Source organism: Euprymna scolopes, chromosome 6, assembly GCF_053919585.1.
Source record: "Euprymna scolopes isolate OS-2025 chromosome 6, ASM5391958v1, whole genome shotgun sequence".
NCBI lineage: Eukaryota > Metazoa > Mollusca > Cephalopoda > Sepiida > Sepiolidae > Euprymna > Euprymna scolopes.
In genome coordinates this window covers 75,648,834-75,675,670 of record NC_136487.1, presented here as the reverse complement: position 1 = coordinate 75,675,670, position 26,837 = coordinate 75,648,834, and the positions used below count along the sequence as shown (strand labels likewise).

Below are 26,837 nucleotides of genomic sequence, written 5' to 3'. Positions count from 1 at the left end.
CTGTTGAAGGGTCAACAATATATTAGTTTTAATTTTTTTTGTGGCATTTGTTGAAGGGTCAACAATATATTAGTTTTAATGTTTTTTGTTCCACCTGTTGAAGGGTCAACAATATATTAGTTTTAATTTTTTTTGTGCCACCTGTTGAAGGGTCAACAATATATTAGTTTTAATTTTTTTATGCCACCTGTTGAAGGGTCAACAATATATTAGTTTTATTTTTTTTTGTGCCACCTGTTGAAGGGTCAACAATATATTAGTTTTAATTTTTTTTGTGCCACCTGTTGAAGGGTCAACAATATATTAGTTTTAATTTTTTTTGTGCCACCTGTTGAAGGGTCAACAATATATTAGTTTTAATTTTTTTTGTGCCACCTGTTGAAGGGTCAACAATATATTAGTTTTAATTTTTTTTGTGTCACCTGTTGAAGGGTCAACAATATATTAGTTTTAATTTTTTTTGTGCCACCTGTTGAAGGGTCAACAATATATTAGTTTTAATTTTTTTGTGCCACCTGTAGAAGGGTCAACAATATATTAGTTTTAATTTTTTTTGTGCCACCTGTTGAAGGGTCAACAATATATTAGTTTTAATTTTTTGATTAATAAACAATTTAAATGGAGAGAAGTACTACCTGACGGCAGTTTAGTGAAATGCATCCCAAAAAAAAACGATGCTATCCGTGTAATGCAGAAGTACTAAAAAATCAGTTTCCGAATATTCTTAAGTATTTACCTACATTTTCACTAGGGTTTTCAGATTACATAATACTGTTTATTGCAGACGAGCTTCAAAACCGGAAATTATTTAGATCGGTAGACATGCAAGATAACCAAAATTTTTAGTGTACATATTTATTATTCTGTTTTTGTTCTTTTTCTTCTAGCATAATGCGGAAATTGCTGTTCGTGAAATGTTGCGAGACATTGCAAAAAAGACAAAAAGAAATTCTGGTCTTACGCAGCTTTCTTCTGAAGATTTTATGGACGATGGTACCTGCATCAGACTCAAGGTGGATATCAATGAATCACAGGTAAATACAAAAGAAGAAAACATGTTCTTTCATTTCTTTTATATTCAAAACAAACTAGCAAGGAAACTTGGCATTGCATGAAAATAATAACTTCAGATTAGAGTGTAGGGATGACAAAGTTATCTCCCTTTAAAGTTTGGGTAAAACGCTGTTTTGAAAATCCTGTAATTCTAGAATCCTTATTTATTATGAAATATAATTTTCTGACAACAAATAAATCCATGGTGGATTTCAAAAACTGAATATGTACAATGATGCTTGTCTGATAACTAATGTTATATAGTCATATGTATAAACTGGTGTATAAAGTCTATAAATTTCCCACTTTTTTTCAAATGTGTGCAAAATTATATGCACTTTGTTGTTAGTTATTTGTCTTGGTTTTTAAATTCACAACAACAAATCATTTGAATCAAACAATGCAATTTATTTACACTTTTCAAATCGAGGCGGACAGTATGTGTTTTGGTTAGCGGCGGGTGTGTGGGTGGTGTAGTATTTATGTGGAGCAACTCAGAAATGTCACTCTCTGCTTGACAGCTCTCGACTGCTTTTTGATCTTTGTGTTGCTCTCTTATATTGACATTCTTTCATTTTGGAATGTTCATTGTCTTCGGTTGATATTCCAGTCCAGGTTAGAATGTAGGACATCCCATTGTTTTCAATTTTAGGTCATTTTCCAGGACCCCAACTCTCAATCAGAATGTAGGTTGACGTCATCACTCAGCAATCAGCTGATATCTGGCATTGCATGTGTGCACATACATCAAATATTTTCCTGTGTCACCCCGACCAATATTCAACACTAGCACGAGACCTAAACTATAAGTGTAGAAGATGCCTGGAGTAGATGTGGCAACTTAACTGCTGACCTTACACATTAACTCGCTATATCATCAAAGTTAAGCAATGTTGAGCCTGGTCAGTACCAGGTGGGTGACCATTTGAAAATACCAGGCAATGTCTATACGAGGACATTGACACCTCCCTGAAAAAATCTAACATCATTTCCCCTGATCACGATATACATGTGACTGGGGATGGGGACTGCTTGTGAATTTAATATTCCTTTAACACTTCCTCCTTTGGAAGAAGCCTGTTGAACCTGCTTAAAATGAATGCTGCTGTTGGCTGACATGGCTGACTTACATGGAGATGAAGTTGAATGATAATCCTCCCAAAGTAGTTGACTTCATTTGTTATCTTGGGAAAATGTTGAAAAGTGCTGAAGGTGGTTGTAAATGTGATTCTTCTTTCCTTGCATGTTTTTGCAACATGTGCTCATATTAAAGTTGTCCAATTTCTTTTTTTTGTTTTTTTTTTTTTTGCAATCCTTTGCATTATTGTTGTAGTCTGCAAGATCTTTCAAACTGCACCGATTGCACAGTAGAGCGCAGACAAGGTAATACTGCATTGTAGGGTCGTTCTCTCCACATTTGCAAATGGTTGAGTTTTGTCTGCAAATTCTACCAAACACTTTACAGTAAACCAAAAACCATTAAAAATTAAAGTAAAATAGACATGGCATAAATTCCACAAACTGCTATAAGTCCTAACATCACAAGATGTCTTTTTCTTTACTCTGTAGAGGGTATGTAAAAGTTGAGTTAGGAGTATAATGCTGTACCAATAGTTTTTGTATCAAGTTGAACAAACTTTGTAACAAGTTATCTCCCCTTTCCTATCACACACACACACACACACACACACACACACACACGTATTGTGATTACCCAGACTTTAATGTTCCTATCTTGGCGTCAATTTACAGAGTTTCAGCATTCCTTTGACCTACTTACGCCGACATTTTTTTTTTTTCCGAATTTAGAAACATTCTAAGACTCGTACCATAGGAATCTTTATTTAGAACTCAAAAAGACATAAGATATTTCAACTAACTCCAATATTCATTCCAAGTTATTATACAACCATTTGTGACCATCTCAACCTCCACCTCCTTAGGACAACATTGTCACTGTAGCCACACCTTAAAGACGTTTTATTCAGTGATGGTCATTTCAATGAATTTGACTTTATTTCAGCTTGATTACACCTGTGTATACATTTTTCCGAAAATGACCTTTAAAACATCCAACATTTTACCTTTTTTTTTTTTTTTTTGACAATTGATCATGTTTGTTGTTTCTCCCTATGCAGATGCCTGGTGTCAGATTCATAATTTTTTATTCAAATAACTATTTGGTACTTTCAAGAATTATATTATGTTGTTTCTTGCATGTTGTCGCCAGGTGCACCCATTTTTGTCAAAATGATTTCTCAGTATGTAACACAACCCCGTCAGCATTCACCGACAAGGTTACCTTAGACGATTAGCAATAAACTAACATTGGTAAGGTAATGCCTGGCAGGGTTAACCTTCTAGTACTGAACAGAACAATACCCCAGCCAGAAATAAGCCTGATTACACTGCCGGACTGATTACGCTGCCGGACTGATTATGCTGCCGGACTGATTATGCAGGCTTAATATATATATTTTTCCAAACCTGATTTTTTAGCACATCCAGTATGATATTTACCTTTGTTTTCGGTTAATGTGAGTTTAAAATTTAAATTTCCAATATCTTAGTATCATTTTATCTACTGTAAGCTGCATTCAAAAAAGATGTTTAATTAACATTGTCGGGTATCACCATTTTTATAAATATTGTCACTTAATTTTTTATTCAGATACCCTTTTAACACATACAATAATTATATGATGTTGTTTCTCGCATGTCTTTGCCAGGTGCACGTATTTGTATCAAAATGATTTCTCAGTCTACATGGCCTGGATATTTAACAAATAGTCAGATGAATATGCATCCGACATTTGATGACTACATTAGTTTGGCCACATTCAGATGAGCAATTCTTGAATAATAAGAAAAGATGGAAAAGAGGATGTCCAAAGAAAACTTTATAACAAACAACAAAGGTTTTAGACAACTTGAAATGGAATCAAGATAGCCAAACTTGGAGAGTGTGATTGAAAACTGCCAGAAAAAAAATCAAACCTCCAAATAAGAGAAATAAGATAATGAAATGATGATGAAGGAGAGGAGGAAGAGGAGGAGAATATCATTAATCCTTGGACTACGATGATATTTTTACACACATTGCCTATGATGGGTGTGAATTTTTTCACATCGCATAAAATTAAATCTAGGGTCTTTGTAAAAGAATCTTTTATCAAAAAACAATACAAACATTCAAACATGGGTCTCAAGCATTGGTTTCATTCATTTATTAATGTAGTTAGGGCAAAGAATTCCATAATCCTTGAAGACACCATTGTTGCAGTTGTTTGTTTATAGAAAACTAGGTGTTAAAAAATGAACAGCCAGCGTAGACTAGTTATCAAATAAATTTCAGAGCTTCTCTTCTTTTCTTTTTTTGAAGGGTTCTGCAGTATTTGATTTTACTGGTACGACACATCAAGTGCATGGAAATTGTAATGCCCCAAGGGCAATCACCCTTTCTGCCTTAATCTACTGTCTACGCTGCATGGTAGGGCATGATGTCCCTCTAAACCAGGTAAGTGATGACAGGTTTAACATTTTTATCAAGTTTAAATCGAATATATATATATATATATAAAGCTGAACGTCTGTGTGTGTGTCTGGTCACGAATAGGCTCCTATATGGTTGACTATTATAGAAAACTGATCACATATAATGATAGAAGATGTATCGAGACACAGGAATGGGTATGTTTGATCTGGCATAATGATGATTCATTAAAATTGTGGGATCTGCGTATGTGCCTGGTCCACAAAGTATGGAAATAAAAAATTTTAAAATTAAAAAAAAATGTTTGCAAGTGTTTTTGATATAAATGTACATAATAATACTTTGATAAGTATGTTTTAACTTAAATAGGGATGGTATAATAAAATTGTGGGGTCTGCATTCGCACCTGACCTCCATAGAATGAAAATAGGCACAAACTTTAAAGACTTTTCATATCTATCTGGGTAAGTATACTTTGATAATTATGTTTCAGTTTGAAGAAATATGGTATAATAAAATTATGGGGTGTTCGTTTGCGTCTGACCTCCATAGAATGGAAATATGTCACAAAGTTTAACAAGGTTTTTTAATATAGATCCACAGAATATTGTGATAAGTATTTCAGTGTGAACAGGTATGGTATAATAAATTATGGGGTTTATCTATTTTATTTTTACTTTCATCATATTTTGCTTTGGTTTTGATACCCCCAAATTCGAAGCTATCTCTTTACAACCCTTCCTTTTCATAATCTATCATACTTTCATAAATCAGAGTCCATTTTCTGTGGGCTATTTTTGAACCCAGTCAACGACAGGTACTTTTGCTAGTATATACAGGGTGACCCCAAAAAAACAGGACATTCAATTGTTTTCCTGAGCATTTTACAATCAACGGAGAGAAAAAAGGGCAAAGACCCTAGTGTTTTGATGTGATGTTTTGAATATAATAAACTAGTTATGACCAAAGTTTCATTTCATTTGGACAAAACACTAAGAAACGGGGCCTAATTAGAGTTGGGCCTGTTTTTGGGGGGGTCACCCTGTATATATATATATGAATAAAAAATAAAATGAAAATACCAGCGATGGTTGACGTTATGTTGTTTTGAAAAAAGAAAAACCGAAATGAATTTATAAAATGGTGATCAACGTTTCATCCCTTATTGCAGGGGACATCCTCAGGATATCAAAAGGAAAAATACAGAAGAAGAAAACGATCATAGACCACACTTAAGTGAAATAGGCAACAGTGTTAGAATCCTACCCATAATAGGAAGGAAACTATAAATGTGTGTATATGGGAATATTGGGTTGTTCAATGTCTTTATATATACACTTTTAAAAATATGTTATTTAAATACCTATGTACACAGTTTTTTTTTTTTTTTTTTTTTTTTTTTTCAAAACAACATATATATATTTGGTGGGAATTAGACCAACAGTCTAAAGAGCAGAGTTTATTTTAATGTATTAGTAAATGCATTAATACTATTAAAAGAAAACAGTGCCCGTTGTAATGTAGATATAATATCCTAGAGCTATTTTAATATTGAGTAAAATAATTTATAATTAAAAATCAGTTTCAAAAGGAAAAACAAACAAAATCAATAAATTGTACGATCGTTTCGGAAACGATGTTTATTTTGAAATAGACAATCCATCTTGAACAATAATTTTATCATTTGATGTTATAAAACAAAGTCTCCTCATCAGCAAAAATAGTGTGTGTGTGGGGGGGGGTTAAGACACCAAAAATAAAACTAGCATTTTTTAAGTAAGGCATATGTATCTTGAAAATATGTATCTGCCTTAATTAAAAAAATGCTAGTTTTATTTTTGGTGTCTTAACCCCCACCCCACTATTTTTGCTGATGAAGAGACTTTGTTTTATAAAATCAAATAATAAAATTATTGTTCAAGACGTATTGTCTATTTCAATAAAAACATCATTTCTGAAACGATCATACAATTTATTGATTTTGTTTGTTTTTCCTTTTGAAACCGATTTTTAATTATAAATTATGAATCATTTTACTCAATATATATATATAGAGAGAGAGAGAGAGAAAATAAAAAAGAACAAACCGTATTATGTGTTCATCAACGTTTCGTCTTTATTTCGAGACTTCCTCTGGATGAATGAGATTAAGAAACAAAAAATACCAGTACAAAATATTTGAAAATGTTTCACGTGCACAGTGTGACGCAGTTCTATTTCAGAGAAACGGAAAAAAGACGTTGGAAATTCAAAAAGGAGGAGGAGGGGTGGCGCTGTTAAAGAGAAGAAATTTTAGTGACGTCTTCTAGTCGTTAATGTAATTTTAAAACTACGAACGCAAGTTAATATTCTTATTGGGAAAAAGATATATCTGTTGAAATTCAAATATAAGTTTGTAACAGAAATAAAATGAGTGTTTTTTATGTAATTTATTGATTGAGATTATGTGTTAATTATTACAGGGGGTGTTTGAATGGTGTGAGAAAGTTAACCTGTGTTTACAGTTAAATAATGTTCTTTTAATAAAAGTTTACTTATTAATGGCGCTATGTTATAGAAACCTCCACGTTGTTTAATAGTGCTTGAAATTGCGATAAGTGCAGATTCAAGAAGTCTCCGGCGTGGTTTATTTGAAATAAATTTAACTACTTTTGCTTGTTTAAAGTCAAAGGTGTGATTATGTTGCAATGAATGAGAGAATAATGCACTTAGAGAATTGCTATTTTTTATATCTCTTTTATGTTCATTGAGCCTTTTTTCCAATTTACGCTGAGTGTATATATATATATATATATATATATATATATATATATATATATATATATATATATATATATATATAAACTTACTTTAAAATAGATGTCCTTCCTCAATGCAAAAAAGTATGTTGTCTTTTTGCATTAGAAAGTGACAACACAACGATGACCAGTTGATAATATTAGGTTAATACATACCTTTATTAAAAAAAATGCAATAAAAATTTGGCCAAACTAAATTGATTTTATATCCACTTACTAAGCAAGTATTCAACTTGTAGACAAAAGATACCTTTGTGATAGAAAAGGAGACATAAAGAATCGGTGCAAAAATAAATTATTTTTAAAGTTTGAGTAGAACTTTTTTTTTAATCAATTTTTTTTAATTTACTTGATTTTTCAAAATTCTCACATATATGATTTTTATATGTACAATTCAATCAAATGTTTAACCAAATAAAATAGAAAAAGTTAAGTATATTGATGACCTAGTCAAAATAAAAAGAATCTCTGCTCAAATGTTCCAAATAGCATTAAAAATTTTCATGAAAATTAAAATACCAATTGAGAAGGTGCACAACCAAAGAACTTGACTACAGAATGCAGCAACATAGTTGTAATGTTCACAATACATTAGAGTTTGAATATTAGTTTTTTGAAGTTTGAAAACATTTGAAGTTCAACATAAATTGATTTAAAGACTCAATAAATAATAATAATACCAACATCCTTTTAGAAAAATTTGCATTAAAAAAAAATACATATTTAATAAAAGTTATGTCCATTTTATGTTTCCTAAAGTAAGGTATGATCAAAGTAGCCATCTTTATTTAGTCAGTAAACTGTGGTTACTTTACATCAGGAAATTTACAAAACTTAAAATACTAACAATTTCTATTAAAATATTTTTTTAACCAACACTCCTACCAACATGGAAAAATAATTAAAAAAGGATGCAATGATGAAATACAATACACAGTGATTGTAAAAATAACATTTTGTTGGGAGAAAGAGAGTTTTAGAAAGTCTTGTGCTTGCAGTATGAGAGTTTTGTAAGAGACTGTGTGAAAAGTAAGTTCAATAATCAGTGTGGACAATATGTGTGTATATATGCCTCACTTAGTTGCTTTGTATGAGTGGAATTGTGTGTCTATGTGTGTAAATCAACAGTAGTAATAATTTGAGATGTTTGCTGGTTGAGAGTTGTGTGTTGTTTCTCCATAGCTGTTGGCAATTATAATGAATAAGTTTTGGCTACTATTGCTTTCGTTGATTGTTATAGGCAATGATTTTATATGGACAATACTGATTGCAGTTCACCATAGTTGTTGTTGTTTGCCGATTCTGATGAATGCCGATGGCACTTGCATGACGACATTTAATAATAATTCCTCCAACATTGCTTTTTGGCAGGTTTCATTAGTAGGAAAAGTATGATTTACTCTTGAGTAAATGATGGAATGATAAAGAAAACAATACTACATTATTTATTTGAAAACTTTTATATCAATTCGGGTAACTTGATTAATGGCTTGAGATACTATACTTTGAAAAATGTATTTGCACAAAATAAATTTATACAAATTAAACATTATAACACAATCTAGTCTTCTATCCACATCATTGTTGCCCTGCCATTTCTCTGAAATCAAGCGAGGGCCCAACACTCACTATCATACAAGAATGTATCGTTTATGCAGCTATCATAGGCCTTACTAATACTAATAATTGTAGCTCCACTATAATAATTTGAAAACAGTCCTTGCTAAAAGCCTGTTCACATTCTTAGTAATTCTTCAATAATTGGTGAGCTATAGCAGAATTGGTTTATTTCGAATTTAGCAATTTCTTTATATTTGGCAAATATTTTCAGGTATATATTGTTTACTCTGTAATTTTCTGTCAGTTCAACCAAAATGTAAATTTGGCATGTAAATTTTTTGTTTTGTTTTGAGTCTTCCATTCAGCATGTTTGAATAGATCTGTAACATTAACCATTTGACAAAGGGGCTTCCCCAAAATATATCATGGAATATTGTTACACACAGACCTCTTCAAGTAAGACATATTGATAAACACAATTGAATAAATATATATATATATATTTTTTTTTTTTTTATTATCGTTTAATCTGCTTAGTTAGACGTTTTGATTACCGAATCGTATCAATGACCCAGTAGACAAAGTTAGTGGATCGTTGATATGATTCGGTAACCGAAACATGTGTATGTATATATATTTATTTGCAAATTATCACTTGTTTTCGTCTTTCTTTCTCCACACCGAGTACATTCCATTCCTTGCATTGTGATAGCCTTCTAAATCTCTTCTACATTTAATTGGTTGAGAAATAAGTATTCCTTATGTTATAATGTTAGAATATTTTTGCCACTAAGCAAATTTTTATGTCTTCAGGGATGCTTGGCACCAATCAACGTGATTATTCCACCTGGTTCTATTCTTGCCCCATCAGAGAATGCAGCTGTTGTCGGGGGTAATGTGCTTACTTCGCAGAGAGTCGTTGATGTTGTTTTTAAAGCATTTGGAGTTTGTGCAGCATCACAGGTAAGTTGCATTCATTAAAAAAAAAAAAGTTTTGGGAAGTTGGATTGTGAAATTGAAGGAGTTTCTGAAAGCTTGGTCAGTGTCTTTCCTTTATACGTCTTCTTATATGTCTTCTTATACGTCTTCTTATACAAGCAAACTAAATCAAAGAACAGAAACAATAATGTTTGGAGAGACATTTATTTGTCACAAACCTGAAAGTGTTTGCTCTCAGACTGTCTAAAAACTTTCTGCATAGTTCTAATAAAATTTGAAAAAGAATATGTGTGAGTGTTTATGGAAGTTGAGGGAGAATGTCTTACATACCATGAATTCTTATGCATGTGTTATGCAGGAGGAAAAAGAAAGGGTTTCCTTATACATCCCTTTTTATATGAACCGATTTCAGTGCCACTTACCATTGTGAAAATAGAGATTATTAGGTCAGAAACGCCATCTGATGAATGTATCTAACCATTTTTCTATTGACTTTAGCAACAGATCTGATGTAAGTTTTGTTTCTGAAAACCGATTATTCTAAACAATTTTATAAAACTGAATAAAAAAAACTAGTTTGAATAAAAAAAATTTGAAAAACAAAATACCATTTTCTTCAACTGCAATTAAAAATTATTGTTTCTTTTGTTCATTTTTTTTTTAATAAAATTTGTTCTTTTTTTTTTTTTTTTTTTAAATTTTCTTTCCACTCTTCTAGGGCTGCATGAATAACGTTACATTTGGTGATGAAGAAACTGGATATTATGAGACTGTTGCCGGTGGCGCTGGGGCTGTAAGTATATTTAACTTATTGAAAAATAATGAAATAAAATAAAATAAACATGCATATAGTCATATAATAAATAATTTTTTTAAATAAAACTCACATAACATCCGAAAGATGAACCAAAACACAAAATAACATATCTTACTACACCTAGGTTGAAAGTAGGTCAGCTTCCTACAAACAAAGGATATCTATCCTTCCCATAAAAACACACAAACGGAAAGAGTGAACCTGAGGTCAACTGTACCTTTGTCCTCTAAGTGCCTGACTATTGGCTGATTAGGATGGGCAAGGTTACAACTATGAAGCTGATTGGTTAACTAGAAAACTCAATACAATGAGTTTATATAAAAATGCACAATAACCACAACTTTTCACATAAGCCTGACAAATTCTCACAAGGATGAAACGTAAAATGTTCTGTGTAGCTTAACTTGCCATATATATTTTCATAACTTACTACCTAGCTCTACTTATGTATTGAGCACTGTTGAAGTAAATACTGAAAATTTATGCATAAAATTATATCTTCTTATATTAATTTATGTGATTAAATGCGAATAGAGTCAGAGATCGCTTCGTGGCTGGGTTTGAATCTCCTGACTGGCTGTAATCATGACACTCTGCACTGATGATTCCCAAAAGGATGAAACACTAGTGTCAATAGCTATTTAAAAAGTAAGAATTTTATATATGTCTTGCTATGAATAGTTATTTCTTCAAAGTTGTACTGATGATTCCCGAAAGGATGAAACACTAATATCTGTAGGTATAAAAAATGAATATAGTAATACTGCTGAAAAAACGCTTCTGTGGTTCCAGTTTTCAAGAATTCTGGCAAAGAACTGACACATTAAATTATCGACCATTAGCCTTCTCCCACTTTTCAACAAAATATTTGAGTCCTTAATTAATCCATCACCTTAGAACTGCTAAACTCCTGACCGACAAACCATATGGATTCAGGCAAGCCTGTTCCACAGCAGATATCCTAACTGTAATCTCTGAACATATATACTGTTCACTAGACAAAACAGGGGAGGGTAGAGCGGTAGCCCTTGATATATCTAAGGCTTTTGATGGTACGGCATGATGGTCTTCTAAGGAAAATTAGATCATATGGTATCACTGGAAGAATACATAATGTAATTAAATCCTTCTTAAATAAGAGAAAAATCCAAATTGTCCTCGACACTCATACATCTAAACAATATGATATAAATGCATGAGTACCTCAGAGGTCTATCCTTGGACTTTTATTATTCCTGATATTCATAAATGATCTTCCTGATAAAATTGTTTGTGAGATGGGTATATTTGCTGATGACTCCACTCTCTATAACAGGCATGAGGGGAAAACAAATGAACGCATATCTAAGGAAATGGCAGAAACACTAGAAGATGACCTCAAATCTAGTAGAATGGGGACAAAAATGAATGGTCATATTCAATGCTGCCAAGACTAAGCTTGTTTCCTTCAATAATTACAAGAAACCTTTTCTACCACCAATAGCAATGGTCAAGAACACATTATCGAAAGTACTTCCTTTAAACTCCTCGGCCTAACGTTTACAGGGAACATGAACTGGAATAGATACATTGAGAGCATTGCTAAGGCTGCTACAAAGAACGTAGGCTCTCTCTACCGTGCTAGAAAATTACTTACGCCTGAAAGTATCCTGTATCTCTATAAGGCCACCATTCGCCCATGTATGGAGTATCGTTGTCACATTTGGGCTGGTGCATCTGCTACTTGTCTCTCACTCCTGGACAGGGTTCAAAAGAGAGTCGCCAATCTGATAGGTCCTCTGTCCCATCAACAAAATGTTGCATCCCTCTGCCTGTTCTACAAGTACTTTAATGGTGAATGCTCTGATGAACTACAAGCACTTGTACTCCCTCGACATGAATACTCCCGACAAGCAGCCAAATCCCACCCCTTCACAGTAGAGATCCCTAGGTGTAAGAAGGCCTGCTAGACTTTGAAACTCCCTTCCGGGATTCTGCTTTCCCAACTGTACTGACATGCAGAAGTTCAAGTGTAATGTGAACAGACATCTTGCTACTCATCTCCCTTCATAATACCTCTGCAACTTATGTCCCCGATAGTAGCCCCTACTTCAAAGTGGCATTGTGCCTTGCTTGGGGTGAAAATTGAATAAAATATATATATATATATATATTTCAGAATAATGTAATGCAATAAACCTACTGGTATGCAAATCTAGTGACTATCGGTTTACAAAATATTATTGGCTGTAATATTTTATAAAGACAATTCCAGCTAAATAAAAACTGCTCAATATACCAGATAAAGCAAATAAATCATAATTTAGTAATTTAAATTTTATGATATGAAATGCTTAAATTTCAAATCTAAAATTTTTGATTATATGCAAGACAAAGAATACATTTCAATAAGTATATCTCCTTAACCTAAAGGTTTCCGATGTTTACCCATAGGAAAAATATTAGTAAATATTATAAATGGTTTATATCTAATTTGCTAAATACAATAAACAGAAAATCATGATTAAAAGTTTTTAAATTATAGAATAAGGGAAATTATATATTGATTCAAAATGAAAAGGATATTGAACTTTGTATCCAAATTGTATCGTAAATCCTGAAGTGAGAGTTTTTGGTAGCAGTGAGGTAAAAGGATCCAATGTGTATCTTGATTCTTCCACGGTACAAGGTAACAATCCAAAGTAGGCATGATTCCTTGGTTTCTCCTTTGGTTAGATGATAAATCCGGTAAATATTTTATTATATAAGTCCGGTGGAGATGTTTTTTAATAAACATATAATGTTTTTATAATTATTTAAAAAAAATTTTAATGTATGAGTTTCATAGTCCACTCCAAATATAATTTCAATTTGTGAATAAAAACATAGTTTCTGGAGACAGATAAAGCAAAATAAAATGAAATAAATAAAGGAAAAGGAAAGAAATTAAAGAAAATGCTTATGCATCATATTTATAAATCAGCACAAGTATAGAAGGTATCCAATTGAATTCTTATTCTAAAGTCTAGTGTGTATATATATATATATATATATATATATATATATATATACACACACTAGATTACACATTCTGAAAAGAGAGAGAGCAATGATACATTTTTATAACAAATCAATAAAACATTTAAAAAATTAGTCATTATTTATATATCATATGTATTTCCATGCAAACAATAAACAAATTTCTGCATAATAATAAAAATAAGCTTCATTACAACACCTGTTTATTACTTCTGCATATCCTTCTTTTTTCAGTCATAGAGCATTTAATAATGAAGTAGTCTTCCATTGTCTTTTTCTTTCAAACTTGTTCAAAGTCTTTGGAGTGGTATATACCAGTCGTGATTTGCACTTGATTCTTCAACTGTAGAGGGTTTTTTTTTCTAAGAAAATGTAAACAAATTTCGATAATTTATCCATTCCACAAATAGGACTTTAACTCAGTTGGAAATCTGTTTTTATATTTTTAGGGTCCTGGTTGGCATGGACGCAGTGGAATACACACGCATATGACAAATACCAGAATTACAGACCCAGAAATATTGGAACGAAGGTGAACATTTTTGAAATGTCAAAAAATAATTTTTAGTTTTTAAATTTCCATTTCTTTCCTTTTTTCTTTCTTTTCTTTTCCTTTTTTTCTTTTCTTTCTTTTCTCATTTATTTTTCTGTTTTCTTTTTCTATCTTTTTTTTGTTTTCTTTCTTTTCTTTTTTCTTCTTTGTTATTTATTTTTGTTCTAGAATAGTGAAATATTATTTTCCTTAGGTTCAGTGACACAAATGGACGATATTACTTGATTTTAGTCTATAAACCTTTATTTTGAACCAAAAATACTTTCAAGCCTCAGGAAAGACTTCAAAATCACTTTCAAATTTCACACAACCTTAAAGAAACCAGTCAAAACGATTTTATTTAGATACTAGTGGGAAATGCTTCGCCTTGCAAGGTCGTAAAATATGCTTAACTATATTTTAATTCATGCAGATTTTGTATTTAGTACTACAGAGCCAATTCTCTGTGAATATTATGTATATGTGCATTTCCTTAAAACAAATATACATTTATAATGTATATATATAGTACTGATTTAAAAAAAAAAAAAAAAAAAAAAAAAATCATCAGCCAGAATCAAAACTAAAACATCTAGCCACGTTTCTTCATGTAGCTCTCCAGCTGCATTCCCTACTATTTGAGCTAACCTGACAGATATTCAAAAATTTTTTAATTAAACCACTTCAAGCTATGATTGAATTTTCGCATAACTAATAGAAATATGTCAGCAAGTTGAAATGAACAGTTTGCATTTCGCGTACTGACATATTTCTATACATGTCAGTTCATACATCCATACTTGTTATAAACCATCCTTAGTGTATGATTACCATTTCCTGTTAATTTCAGTGTTATATTATGTGTTTAAAAGTTTATCGGTTAAATATTTTCACACAGATAGACGTACACACACAGCTACTGTTTTATTGATATAGATGATAATAGAAACAAATATCTGACAAAATGTTTACATTATAGATTTTTAAATAAGAAAGTTATTTTCAATTGTCAGCTTAAATTAATTTCTACTTAGAATTAAAATTGATAGGTCAGGGTCAAGTATTGTGGTTCATTTGTGTTCCTACACTCCCTCCTCAAATTTTTTTCTAGAAAATTACGTGTTTTTTTTCCCCTCCTTTTATTTCTTTTTGTTTCCTTTCTATACATTCATTTTTTTTTCTTATTTCAGTTTTCTTTATTCTTTTCATTTTTGTTTTTCTTTTATTCACACCTTTTAATCTTCTCTCATCCATTTTTTTCATTTTTGTTTTTCTTATTCTTTTTGATTCCTTCTTTTCTCTTATTCCTTTTTTGCTTTTCATTTTTTTTCCTTTTCCTCCTTTCCTTTCTTTTTGTTTCTTTTATTTTCTTTCATTTTCTTTTACATTCTATTTTTATTCCTTTTTCCCTTCATTCTCTTTTTCCTTTTTTCATTCTTTCTTTTTTCTTGCATTTTCTTTTTCATTCATTTTTTTATTTCCTTTTTTTTGTATTTCCTTTTTCTTTTCTTTCATTCCTTTTATTTCCTTTCTTTATCTTTTGTTTTTTACCGTAGTTTAAAATGAAAACAAAATAGTTTAAAATTCGAGAATAATTCTACCAGTAACAATATAATGTTTTCAATGTGTTACGTGTTCATAGATCTTGAATAGCTCTAATAATGTAGTGTGTTTATATGTTTAGCATAGGTAGAAATGAGATAATAAACTAGAAAATGTTAACACAGAATCATGTTTCTATTAATTCAATATTTCATTTTAGTTATTAAACTTTGTCAAGAATAAAATAAATATTGAACAGAGTCAGATTAAATATAGACAAAATTAAAAGTATGAATATATTGAAAAATGATTGCAAGATTAACTAGTTAGTCTGTGAAGAAAGGGGGCTTTCATATAAGGTAGGTGTGTGAAAAAAGGAAGTAAGGTGAAAAGTTATGATGAGTATGTGTGTGTGTATGTATATATATTACAAACGTCCAGATCAACATAGTATCTTAGGTTTCAAGCTGGAAGAACTTTAGTTTTAAATATAAATTGTTCACTGACTTTTTTCAGCCATATTTAATCTAAATCACTCACTGCTTGCTCTTTAGATATGGCCAAAGAATGCCAGTATGAGGTTTATAATTAAAATTCAAGTAAACCCAGATTTTTTAAACAACTGAGTCAGTCTCCCAGCTTGAAACCTAATCATGTTGGCCTAAACTTCTGTAATAATAAATCTCACACTCTTATTATTAAATAATGGAGCACTTTGTTGGATTTTCTTTTACCAAATGAAACTCAGAAAAATATATATATATATATATATATATATTAGAATAATGGACATAATATTCTGACAAAATAGAGAAATAAAAAAGGAACAAACTTTGTTTCATCCAGTGGAAGTCTCGAAATAAAGATGAAATGTTGATGAACACATAATTCGGTTTGTTTCTTTTTATCTCTCTCTCTCTCTCTCTCTCTCTCTCTCTCTCTCTATATATATATATATATATATATATATATATATATTGTTTTGTTTTTTTTAATCTTTCTTTTCTTTCATTTCTGTTTTTGTTTTTCATTCTTTTCCCTTTTCTTTCCTTCCCTTTTTGTTATTTTATTTTCTTCCTTTTTCTTTTACATCCTATTTTTATTCCTTTTATTTTCATTTCCTTTTCTTTCTTTTTTCATTCTTTCTTTATTCTTTTTTCTTTTTCTTTCATACTGTTTTATTTCCTTCTTTTGTTTTTTTTTCTTGTCATGACTTTACTTTTCATTTTCTTTCCTTTTCTTTTATTCCTTTTATTTCCTTTCTTTGTCTTTTCTTTCTTCTTTCTGTAGCTTAAAAAAATGAAAACAAAATAGTTTGAAATCCAAGAATAAGTCTACCAGTAAAAACAAAATGTTAAAAAAATTTTTTTATAAATTAAAAACAAATAATAATACAAGTAATTCCATTTAACAACTATAGTAAATTTAAAAGAAATTAAATTCAGTTTTCTTTATCCAAACAAAACATAATGACACATGTGCACAAAAACAGGAGACTTTGTTGGTATGGTCACTTTGAAATAATGGATGAGAGTTCTTGGGTTAGAAGATGTAGAACAGTTGAGTTAGCAGGATCAGTTGGCTAGGGAAATTCAAGGAAACATTTGAGGAAGTGATAAGAATGAGCTTGAAAGAATATGTGGCAGCAATATTTTATTCATAGGTGAATGATATCTTTTAGATATATAGGATATTGTCAGTTATTTTTCCATTTATAACTATAAAAGGTTGTAAGTTTTTATTTGACTTATAATTTTGATTATTGTTTTATTTTTTTTCATCAAACTAGAAATCCATCAGTAAAAAAAGATGATAGCAGGTTGAAAAAAAACTCTGCCTAAAAATTTAGATAATATAAATTTTTGAAATTTTTACTGAAAATAAAACCATTTTGTGTGTTTGTTTTTAGGTACCCTGTGATCCTTCGTAACTTTAGCCTCAGCAAAAATACAGGTGGGGCAGGACACTGGCGAGGAGGGGATGGAGTAAGTCGAGAACTGCTCTTCCGAAAGAAGCTTCACTTGTCTGTGTTGACGGAGAGGAGAGTGTATCATCCATACGGCATAAATGGTTAGTAATCACTATTCGTTTTTTTTTAAATAAGAATTTTTTTTTTTTTTACTGTCTGGTATCATGCTGCTTAGAGATAAAAAAAAAAGAAGTTATTATCATAGTTCGCAAATATTTTCCCCATGGTAGAATGACATACTACTTCTTAGCTTCAATATCTTTCTACACTTAAATAGTACAGCAGAAACTGGTTGCCATAATGGTTGAAAGTTGTTGTCAATATTTAGTTAATTTTTTAACATATTTGAATTATTTATGCCTGATATCTAATTAGTAATTTATCTAAATAAAATTATGCAATATCTAAACCAGAAAAATAAAAATATATATGTAATGGTAGCAAGAGTCCAAAAATGAGAAACATGACTGATGAAGAATGCTTTATTTTCTGTTCGCACATCGTCATAATTTACTCCTCAACATGAAAACTGTAAGATGAAATAATAATTTTCTTTGACAAATGATTTAAAGTAAAAAATAATGTTAATTCGATAGGAAGAGAAAGGAGGGAAATTTTCTATATACTTACATCTATATCTAGGACGAGAAACAGGGAAGGAAATTTTTGCCTCAAATTCGGTACAGTTGTAAAAGTCTACATGTTAACAGCGCGCCACGTCTGTTATTTGATAATATGATGCATGTCTCTTCGATAAATTTTCAATAGCAAGCTAAAAAAAAGGAGTTAATTTGTCTTTATCTATACTATTAATAAAATTCTGAATGTTTATTTATTTATGTGTGTGCCTATATACCAATAAAACTTTTGAACGGATGCACTGAATTATAAATTCTTTTCTTCCCTGAAAGATGTGAGTCCCTAGATTGTCCTTATCTAACTATGGTTCATAACGAACAATGCTGAGTCACATAAAAAGCCTGAAATAAGGGTTTTTGGGCCATTTCGTAAACTTGTTGAAAAAGTTATCTGCCTCTGCCAACAGAATTTAGCACTGTCTGTATACAGTCGTGGTAACATCTTTCGGCATACAGACAGGACTTGTGGGGTAATGGATAATGCGTCTGACTACGGATCAGAAGATTCCAGGTTCAAATTCTGGCAAGTTCGTAATAATTTTAACCATCATTTTATCCAACGTTTACTCATTATCCTTACCCTTAGGATATTTTTTTTTTTTTTCAGTGATTTTGTTTTGTGCATATGGGAATTTCCCATACTTCGAGTTGTTATGGTAAGCATTGATGGTAAGACAATGTTGAGTGGACTCAATTTTGTGTTTGACTCAGCATTGTGTGTGCCGCCGCGGCGCAGCCGCTAGTTTACAATATAATTTAATCAATGTTAGCATCATTTAAGACAATAAAATTTGCTGCTAAATCTGCGTTAGGAAACCTGTTAAAGGCCAATTATCAAAGGTTGATTAATCGGTAATCAGCCAATTTGCTAATCGGTACATCCCTGTTGTATAGCAAGGGTTCATATTAGGAGACATGTTTAGCGGGGGACTCATAACACAATAACAATGATGACAATACTGAGGGAAACATTTATAAGAGTGAGAGATGATGAAAATTCATTATTGAATGAATATGTAATACTGTTCTTTTACATCAGACTAGTGAATCATTACTTATGATGGAGAGGGGCACATTACTTGGAAGGGTTTTATACAAAGTTCATTCTAGATGGTTATAGACAAAACACATTTACCTTTCAGTTGTTGAATTGACAACACAAAGACAACAGTTACAAAAATCAATGATGTTCTTTATTTCATTTGACCGGTCGAATGATTTGACGTCAGGAATTCACATTTGTTCTACATGGTTAAACTTCTACCCCTTCGCCTCTAAGAGGACTCTCCTCTAACCATGTCAGCTCTTTCTGACCAACCCTGCTGACTGTTTGAACTTGACTGCCCGACTGCTCAACTACCTTAATCTGACTAAAAACTAGCTCCTATATTGAGAATTCCCTTTTTGCTATGACATCAGATGTGTGGTTCCAAAACGTGACCAACTCACGTGGCTAAGCACACATTCTCCAAACACACTTTCGACAACAAAGAATTATCAACTAACCTATTTTTTTTAACCTAATCAATTTTCTTACCATATATTTTCAATTTGTATTGTTCATTCTTTTTAGCTGACATTTTTAGTTCAGTTTTCAGAAAAGAACGAACAATCAAATTCTTTTTACAATACAAACAATATTTTATATCGAATTAAACAATAGCTAAATTCTAACATTCCAGTTCTGAATCTATCTCTGAACCTTGCTTACAAGGTTCGAGTCTCGGCTTATCCTAATCAAAAAATATATTATCAGATTTTAAATGCGTTATTTATTTAATTCATTTTTTTTTTTTTCATTACAGGAGGGCAGCATGGCCAACGCGGCAGTAACCTTATGTTTTATGCAGATGGTCGCATCGTTAATTTGGGTGGGAAAACATCTGTTGATGTCTCTGCTGGGGTAAGATACCGTCTTATCTAATTATTTGTTAATTTGTTTTTTCCTGGTGAATGGATGACCAAATTTAAGTAAGTTTAAAAACTGGAGTCAATTGTTTTTTCAACACTCTAATCATGTTATCACTTGAAAGGAACACATTTAGCATGACACCTTATCTGGCATCCACTGGCCAAACATACAGAATTAAAACTTGGTCTTAGAACTGCATTTTTTTCCTATTTTTTTGTCTATTCCAGCAACGGTACTGGAAGGAAGCTTAACATACCTCTCCACAGTGACTTAATCTACAATACATTGTAGTCTACATTGCACTGTATAGAAGCTTCTGTTGATTTTATAAAATTATCTGTAAATAATGGCTTCACTTAAAGTTTAAAATGCAAAAGTCAAGTATAAGGGTTCAATTGTGCTCTAAATAGAAACATCCATTTTAACCGCGCCTCTGTTTTATAAAAGAATCTACAGTTGATTTTATAGCCTGGGCCTTTCTGCTTGTGCAGTGATAAAACTTCTCAAATGCATTTGTGATATTAGGTAATATAAAAGTATTAACCGTAGTCAAAATCGGACTTCCTTCATTAATTAGATTTTTTAGATTATCGATTTTCAATACCTATCAGACGCATTCCGATACAAAACCAACGTAAGAACACTCCAACAGACATATCAAGTGCCTTCTTGTGAAATTAAAAAAAAAAAAATCAGCCCAGCCGTTTTCGAGTCCATTCTTTTTATAATAATAATAATAATAATACTAGCATTTCAGCCCGGCATTGCCTGGGTGTTTGGAGGTGTATGTTGAGCGGGGAAAAAAAAAAAAGGTCAATTTCTTTAACTTGGACTCCTATTATGACTCCTTGAAATTTATTGTTTTGGACTGAAATCAAGTTATTAAGTTAGATCCATGTCCAAGGAACCTGTATCTAAAATTTCAAGTGTTTAGACCCCAAATTGTCGAAGGGGGTTGGTAGAGTTCTCAAAGGTCAAATCGTTGAACATTGACTCCTTAACAGCGAAATTTCTGACTGAAAACCGATCACAGATTTTCCCAAATCTCAGTACCCTGTATATCAAATTTCGAGTCTGTAGACTAAAAATTGACAGAGTTATTGCGTAGGGAAATACACACAGACAGACACACACACACACAGACACGTTCACTTTTATAGATATATAGATTAGAAGAGTCCTTGAACCATTTGTGAACATGATCAAAGCCCTGCACAACAAGATGTTACCTAAAGTGATCCACCCAAGTAACCTGTCAGAGCTCTTCTCGATCACTTAAACAGGGCTGTGTGCTGACACCGGCACTGTTCTCCCTCTATCGCGTGGCCACGATATTCAAAATCTCCCAAAACAACTCCGGGATAGATATTAAGTTCAGGTTTGATGAAGAAATTTTTAAACTGGCCAGATTAAAATCATGACGAATGACAACATTATCAACATGCAGACGACAACGCCATTGTGGCCCAATCCCCAGATGAACTCAAGTAGTCTGTGAACAATTTTCACACCACATACTCATGCTTTGTCCTAACAGTTAACAAGATCAAGGCCTAAATGGATGGCACCACCATAGAATGCATTGAGTACTTCCCCTACCTGTGCAGCATTCTTTCTACTCAAGCGAACTGCTCGAAAGAAATCAAAAACTGACTACAAGCAGGCCACACCACTTTTGGAAGACTGTCCACCAGGGTCTTCAAGAACAAGAATCTAACCATCCAGACAAACGTGATGGTATACAACACCATAGTTGTCTTCACCCTATTATATGCGTGCAAGACCTGGACCATCTACAGTAAAGATGTTAAAAAAGCTCTAACAGTTCCACCAGAAAAACCTGCGGATTAAGTGGGACAATTGTGTATCCAACATAACTGTCCTTGAGAGAGCCAACATCACCAGCATCAAGGCTTTGATCATGAAACACAGACTGAGATGGTTTGGCCATGTGGCTCATATGGAAGAGAGTAGACTGCTCTTCAGTCAACTAAATGCAGGAAATTGACCCTGAGGTCGCTCACTACTTCTTTTTCAATACCTAATTTATTTTTTCGGGAGGAGAGAAAAAGGACGAGCTATACATATTTTTTTTTTTAATCTTTTTAAGAAGAGCTATATAAAGGTAACAATTATGTTTTTAATTGTCTGGTAAAATCAAATATGTTATTGATCTTGAATAGTAATACATGTGTTTGGACAAAAAGAATGCTTTCAAAATTAAGTTTAAATTTTCATTGAATATTTTTTCCGATAAAGGGTTGTTTAGAAGATTCAGGGTTTGTTGATCCCAAAAGAAAGCTCGATTTCTAACAATATGAATAATTTTTCTGTATGTATAACAAATGCAACAATCTTATTGGCCAATGAACAGAGATAACTATCGAAGGAATAAGACTGATATAAATTTGGAATTGTGTTCTACTAAAGGAAATATCCTAGATGATTAACACATCTTTAAACTCTATATTTATGAATCAATAGTATAAACTAGTGTTGGGACGATTAATCAGAATCGGGAGATTTGGGGGTATCGGAATCGGAAGAATTTGTGCCTATTTTTCAATGTCAAAACAATCTTTTAATTGTCTTTTTTAATTTGATTTTGTTTAAAGTAAAATCCTCCATTGCTGGTAATAATGATAAAATAATAAATATTTATTGATTTTAAATTACCAGCAAAGCTAAAATTGATAGATCATCCTCCACAAATGTATTTTGACATTTAGGAAAATATCTGCATGTGTTTTTTTGCAAAAATCGGGGAAAATAACAATCTTATAGTTAAATAATTAGAGATTTATAAAGAATTGGAATCAATAATTGTATAGGAATCAGTAATTGCATCGGAATGGGGGAAAAATATTGGAATTGTCCCATCACTAGTGTGAACACTCTTGCTCTCGTTCACATACAAAATTTTTTTTTTTTTTTTTTTCCAGGACATTTTTAGTCTTATGACACCTGGAGGTGGAGGTTATGGAAGGCCAAAGAGCGGTAACACAAGATCAGCTGATGAAAATGACGTGGAAGTAGCCAGAAAGAAAGCCTGTCCTAATCAACAATATTTACAGACAGGAAGTGTTTATACATACAACCTTGCTCAAGAATCAGCTTAGTGCCCAGATCTGAAGCGATTTATTCATTTCTGAGGACTAAAAAAAAAAAAAATTTATTTTGTTTTGGGAGAAAAATAATCAAGTTTTAAAATCAATTTAAATATTTCTTTGGAGATTTTAAAAAAATTTTATTTTGTGTGATTTTTTTTTTTCTCATTTTGTTAAATTTTTAAAATTACAAATCTGGTTCTCTTTTGAAAATTTGGGTTTTAATTTTTTGATTAGAAACAGAATTATTCGGAAAATAAAATATTTGTTGATTGATTCAAAAACATGCAAAAGTAATCTGTGAAAGGTTACTTGCAGGCAGGAGATCCATTGTTAAGTAAACGACCTAGGCCGTGGCTGCATCAACAGCAAAGGTGAAATTCCAGAATGGATTTTTAGATTTCTATGCATGGGCATCCTAAATCACTATATAAACTAGCCCAATCGAGAGCTAGAGAGTCACCTGGATTAACTTCCATCAATTCTGATGTTTTATCCATTCGTTCAACCTCACCAATAATAAAAATATATCATATTTTTATACTTCCGTATTTGTTGTCATTCATTTAAGCACAGTAGAAATTCAACATTTAGCAATTATTGCAGATTGCGATATGTAGAGAACTGTTCTCGAAAAATGTGTTTAAAGAAATTCTTACTATTTGTATTGTTTGAACTACTCTTCTCATCATCAATAATATTCTAACAATGTTTTGGACGATATAATCTCCAAACTTCTTCAGTTGCATTTTGTCAAACTTGGGAATCTATAGACATGATGCAAGAATAAAGCTTTTGAGTGTCAATCGGTTCTAACTGGAATTTTTTTTTTTTTTTTTTTTTTTTTTAAAGTTAGAGGGTTCAATCCTCACTATAGGCAATATTAACTAAGAATATAATAAAAAGTATATACTTAATACCAGGTCATGGATGACAAAACAAGAAAAATCGACCCTTGATTATTAAATCAAAGGTTAGGTTCGAAGTTCTGTGAAGATTCTCAAGTTTGACAAGATACCCTATAAAAAGGTCGGAGGTTATACATCGACTGAAATGTTGTGAAAATAACGCTCGAGCTGAGAACAGTAGTCCGCATAATCAAAATAATACGAATTAGCAATCATCTAAAAAATTCCAAAACATTTTATACCTTCATTATGAAATGGCTATTTACTTTATAGCCAGTGTTTTTTTAATCACTCCTTTTAAACATGGCCGTAATACAACGATGCCTACGATTTCTCAATTTGCATATTTGGTCATGCTTGAAATATAGTGCTGCTTTGGAATTCCAAACATCTATGCGTGTTCATGCTAATTTCTACATATCACTCTTTCTTGGCCTTTTGGCTAGGAGCAAAGTGTAGTATCTGTTTAGATACCACACTTTATCTTATCCGCTTTTGGTCAGTGAAGGAGAAATCCTTTTAAACTGAGGCACTCTTTATTTTTGTCCCAATCAGAAGTACTCCCTTTTTTAGGGAGCTGGATTTTCCTCGTATGAAAACTGATCTTGTTTCTAACTCTGCCCTCATGAGGAGGAAAGCAAACATGAACTCTGCTTAAGAATTTGTAATTTATAAACATGGTTATGAATCAAAATTTTTGTTTTCTAAAAGAAATTTCCATATTTGGTCAGGTTTTGAAATTCACAATTTCCAAATTTACTTCCAAATTTTGCTAAAAATTTCCAATTCTACGTTTGATTATCTTTAAGAATTTCTAATTTTGACATTGAAATATTTGGGCTTGCTTTTATTTTGATAAAATATTTACTAATTAAAACAGAATGAATTCATTGTTACCAACTTTATAACTGAATAAAAGAAATTATTTTGCTTTCTTTATTTTTTTTTTTTCATTTTTCCTTCAACAATTTTTATTGTCAATCTTTATTGCTCCATTTTATTTTTTGATCAATTCAATGTTGTGTTTTATTTCAGTTATAAATTATTTATTTTTAAAATTTAATCTATACATATATATATATAAAAGCGAAAATGTATGTATGTACGCTTTTCCTCGATGTCCACAAAAGGCTTCTTTCAGAGAAGCGCTTGCTCGGTTCACAACTTAAAACTTTTTATATCATCTATAAATTGTACCCACGGAGCTCGCCTGTCTATTTAATTTTATTGACTTTCAAACGTTAATTATTCCACATTTCCCGCATCGGCATGCGTTACATTTGGTTTTCGGTATAAAAAAGTGAAACTCCATTCTAATCACAGGCCGAAAGCCAGTTGTCTCAAGAGAGCTAAGTAACGTTTGTTCAATGTCGACTTTGTCATATCAGACTGTAGCTTTCATTTCGCTCCTCCTAATAAACAGGGAGCGGGTTTTTAAAAACAAACAAACCGATTTATTCACCTCATTCAAAACTGTCCCGCACAAAATGCTTACTACTGAATACCTATCGCCGTCACGTCAATCAAAAACGCAACACTTTACTATTTTCCAATTGCGCGTCGTGAAGGCTTCGATTTTTTTTCAGGGGCACCTGTTTTTTTTTTCACATTTTGGGGTTTTTTTCACATACCCCGAAAAACACCCGAGCAACGTCGGGTACCCCTCGCTAGTATCAAATAAAATACATAAAAATTCAGAAAGAGCTGGCAGAAAAGGAGATAAGCCATGTCAGTTTAGGCGGAAAGGGAGATAAGGCAGTTTAGCCAAAATAAATAAAAACCTGAAAAAAACACACACAAAATGGGTAAACTGACTTGGCTTACCTCTTATTCTGCCTAATTTCAATCATTGGTGAGACAACAACGTGATGCCAATCATCACATTATCCATCTGATAAACTCGTTAGTTCTCATCCTCAAGTGGCATTTAAGTCTTGATAACTATTCAGTTTTAAAACAAAAATAAATTTAAAGAAATGACTTTTCACCAGTAGATATTTCTTTGCGAAGCTGATGTTTGTGGCTGATCTTGCGTGTTTCTACAATATAAATTCTTTGCCTTTTGGCCAAGATCAAAGTGTAGTATCTGTTCCGGCAGATACTGCACTTAAGATAATTTGTACCAGTCAATGGAGGGGAAACCCTCTATACTGGGACAATTATTATTTTTGGTAACCAGAGTGACCCCTTTTAGGGGAGCTGGTTTTTACCTCACATTAAAAACGGCCTTGTGCCTAATTTGCTCAGTGGGGGAGCAAATAAATACCATCTGTTCCGGCAGATGCTGCACTTAAGATAATTTGTACCAGTCAATGGAGGGGAAACCCTCTATACTGGGACAATTATTATTTTTGGTAACCAGAGTGCCCCCTTTTTGCCTACTTTTAGGGGAGCTGGTTTTTACCTCACATTAAAAACGGCCTTGTGCCTAATTTGCTCAGTGGGGGAGCAAATAAATACCATCTGTTCCGGCAGATACTGCAAGCTATGACTAGCTAGGACTAACAAAGACCAGATGTGGGGGCAACCCCACATGCCTGACCTTTAACCA

General features: G+C 32.0%; 1 protein-coding gene and 1 pseudogene across 1 annotated transcript in view; both read left to right on the top strand.

Annotated features, from left to right (window-relative positions):
* LOC145277711 (5-oxoprolinase-like) overlaps positions 1-25,221 on the top strand; it is a 150,970-nt gene extending 125,749 nt beyond the window's left edge. Inside the window, exons 27-34 of the mRNA XM_080129409.1 lie at positions 888-1,034; positions 4,436-4,570; positions 9,718-9,867; positions 10,562-10,636; positions 14,128-14,210; positions 17,662-17,822; positions 20,165-20,262; positions 23,214-25,221. Of these exons, the coding sequence (XP_079985535.1) occupies positions 888-1,034; positions 4,436-4,570; positions 9,718-9,867; positions 10,562-10,636; positions 14,128-14,210; positions 17,662-17,822; positions 20,165-20,262; positions 23,214-23,390 (1,026 nt within the window). The 3' untranslated portion in view covers positions 23,391-25,221. The remainder of the gene's footprint in view (positions 1-887; positions 1,035-4,435; positions 4,571-9,717; positions 9,868-10,561; positions 10,637-14,127; positions 14,211-17,661; positions 17,823-20,164; positions 20,263-23,213) is intronic.
* Positions 25,222-26,332: 1,111 nt separating this feature from the next.
* LOC145278549 (U2 spliceosomal RNA) lies at positions 26,333-26,477 on the top strand (annotated as a pseudogene).
* Positions 26,478-26,837: the final 360 nt, after the last annotated feature.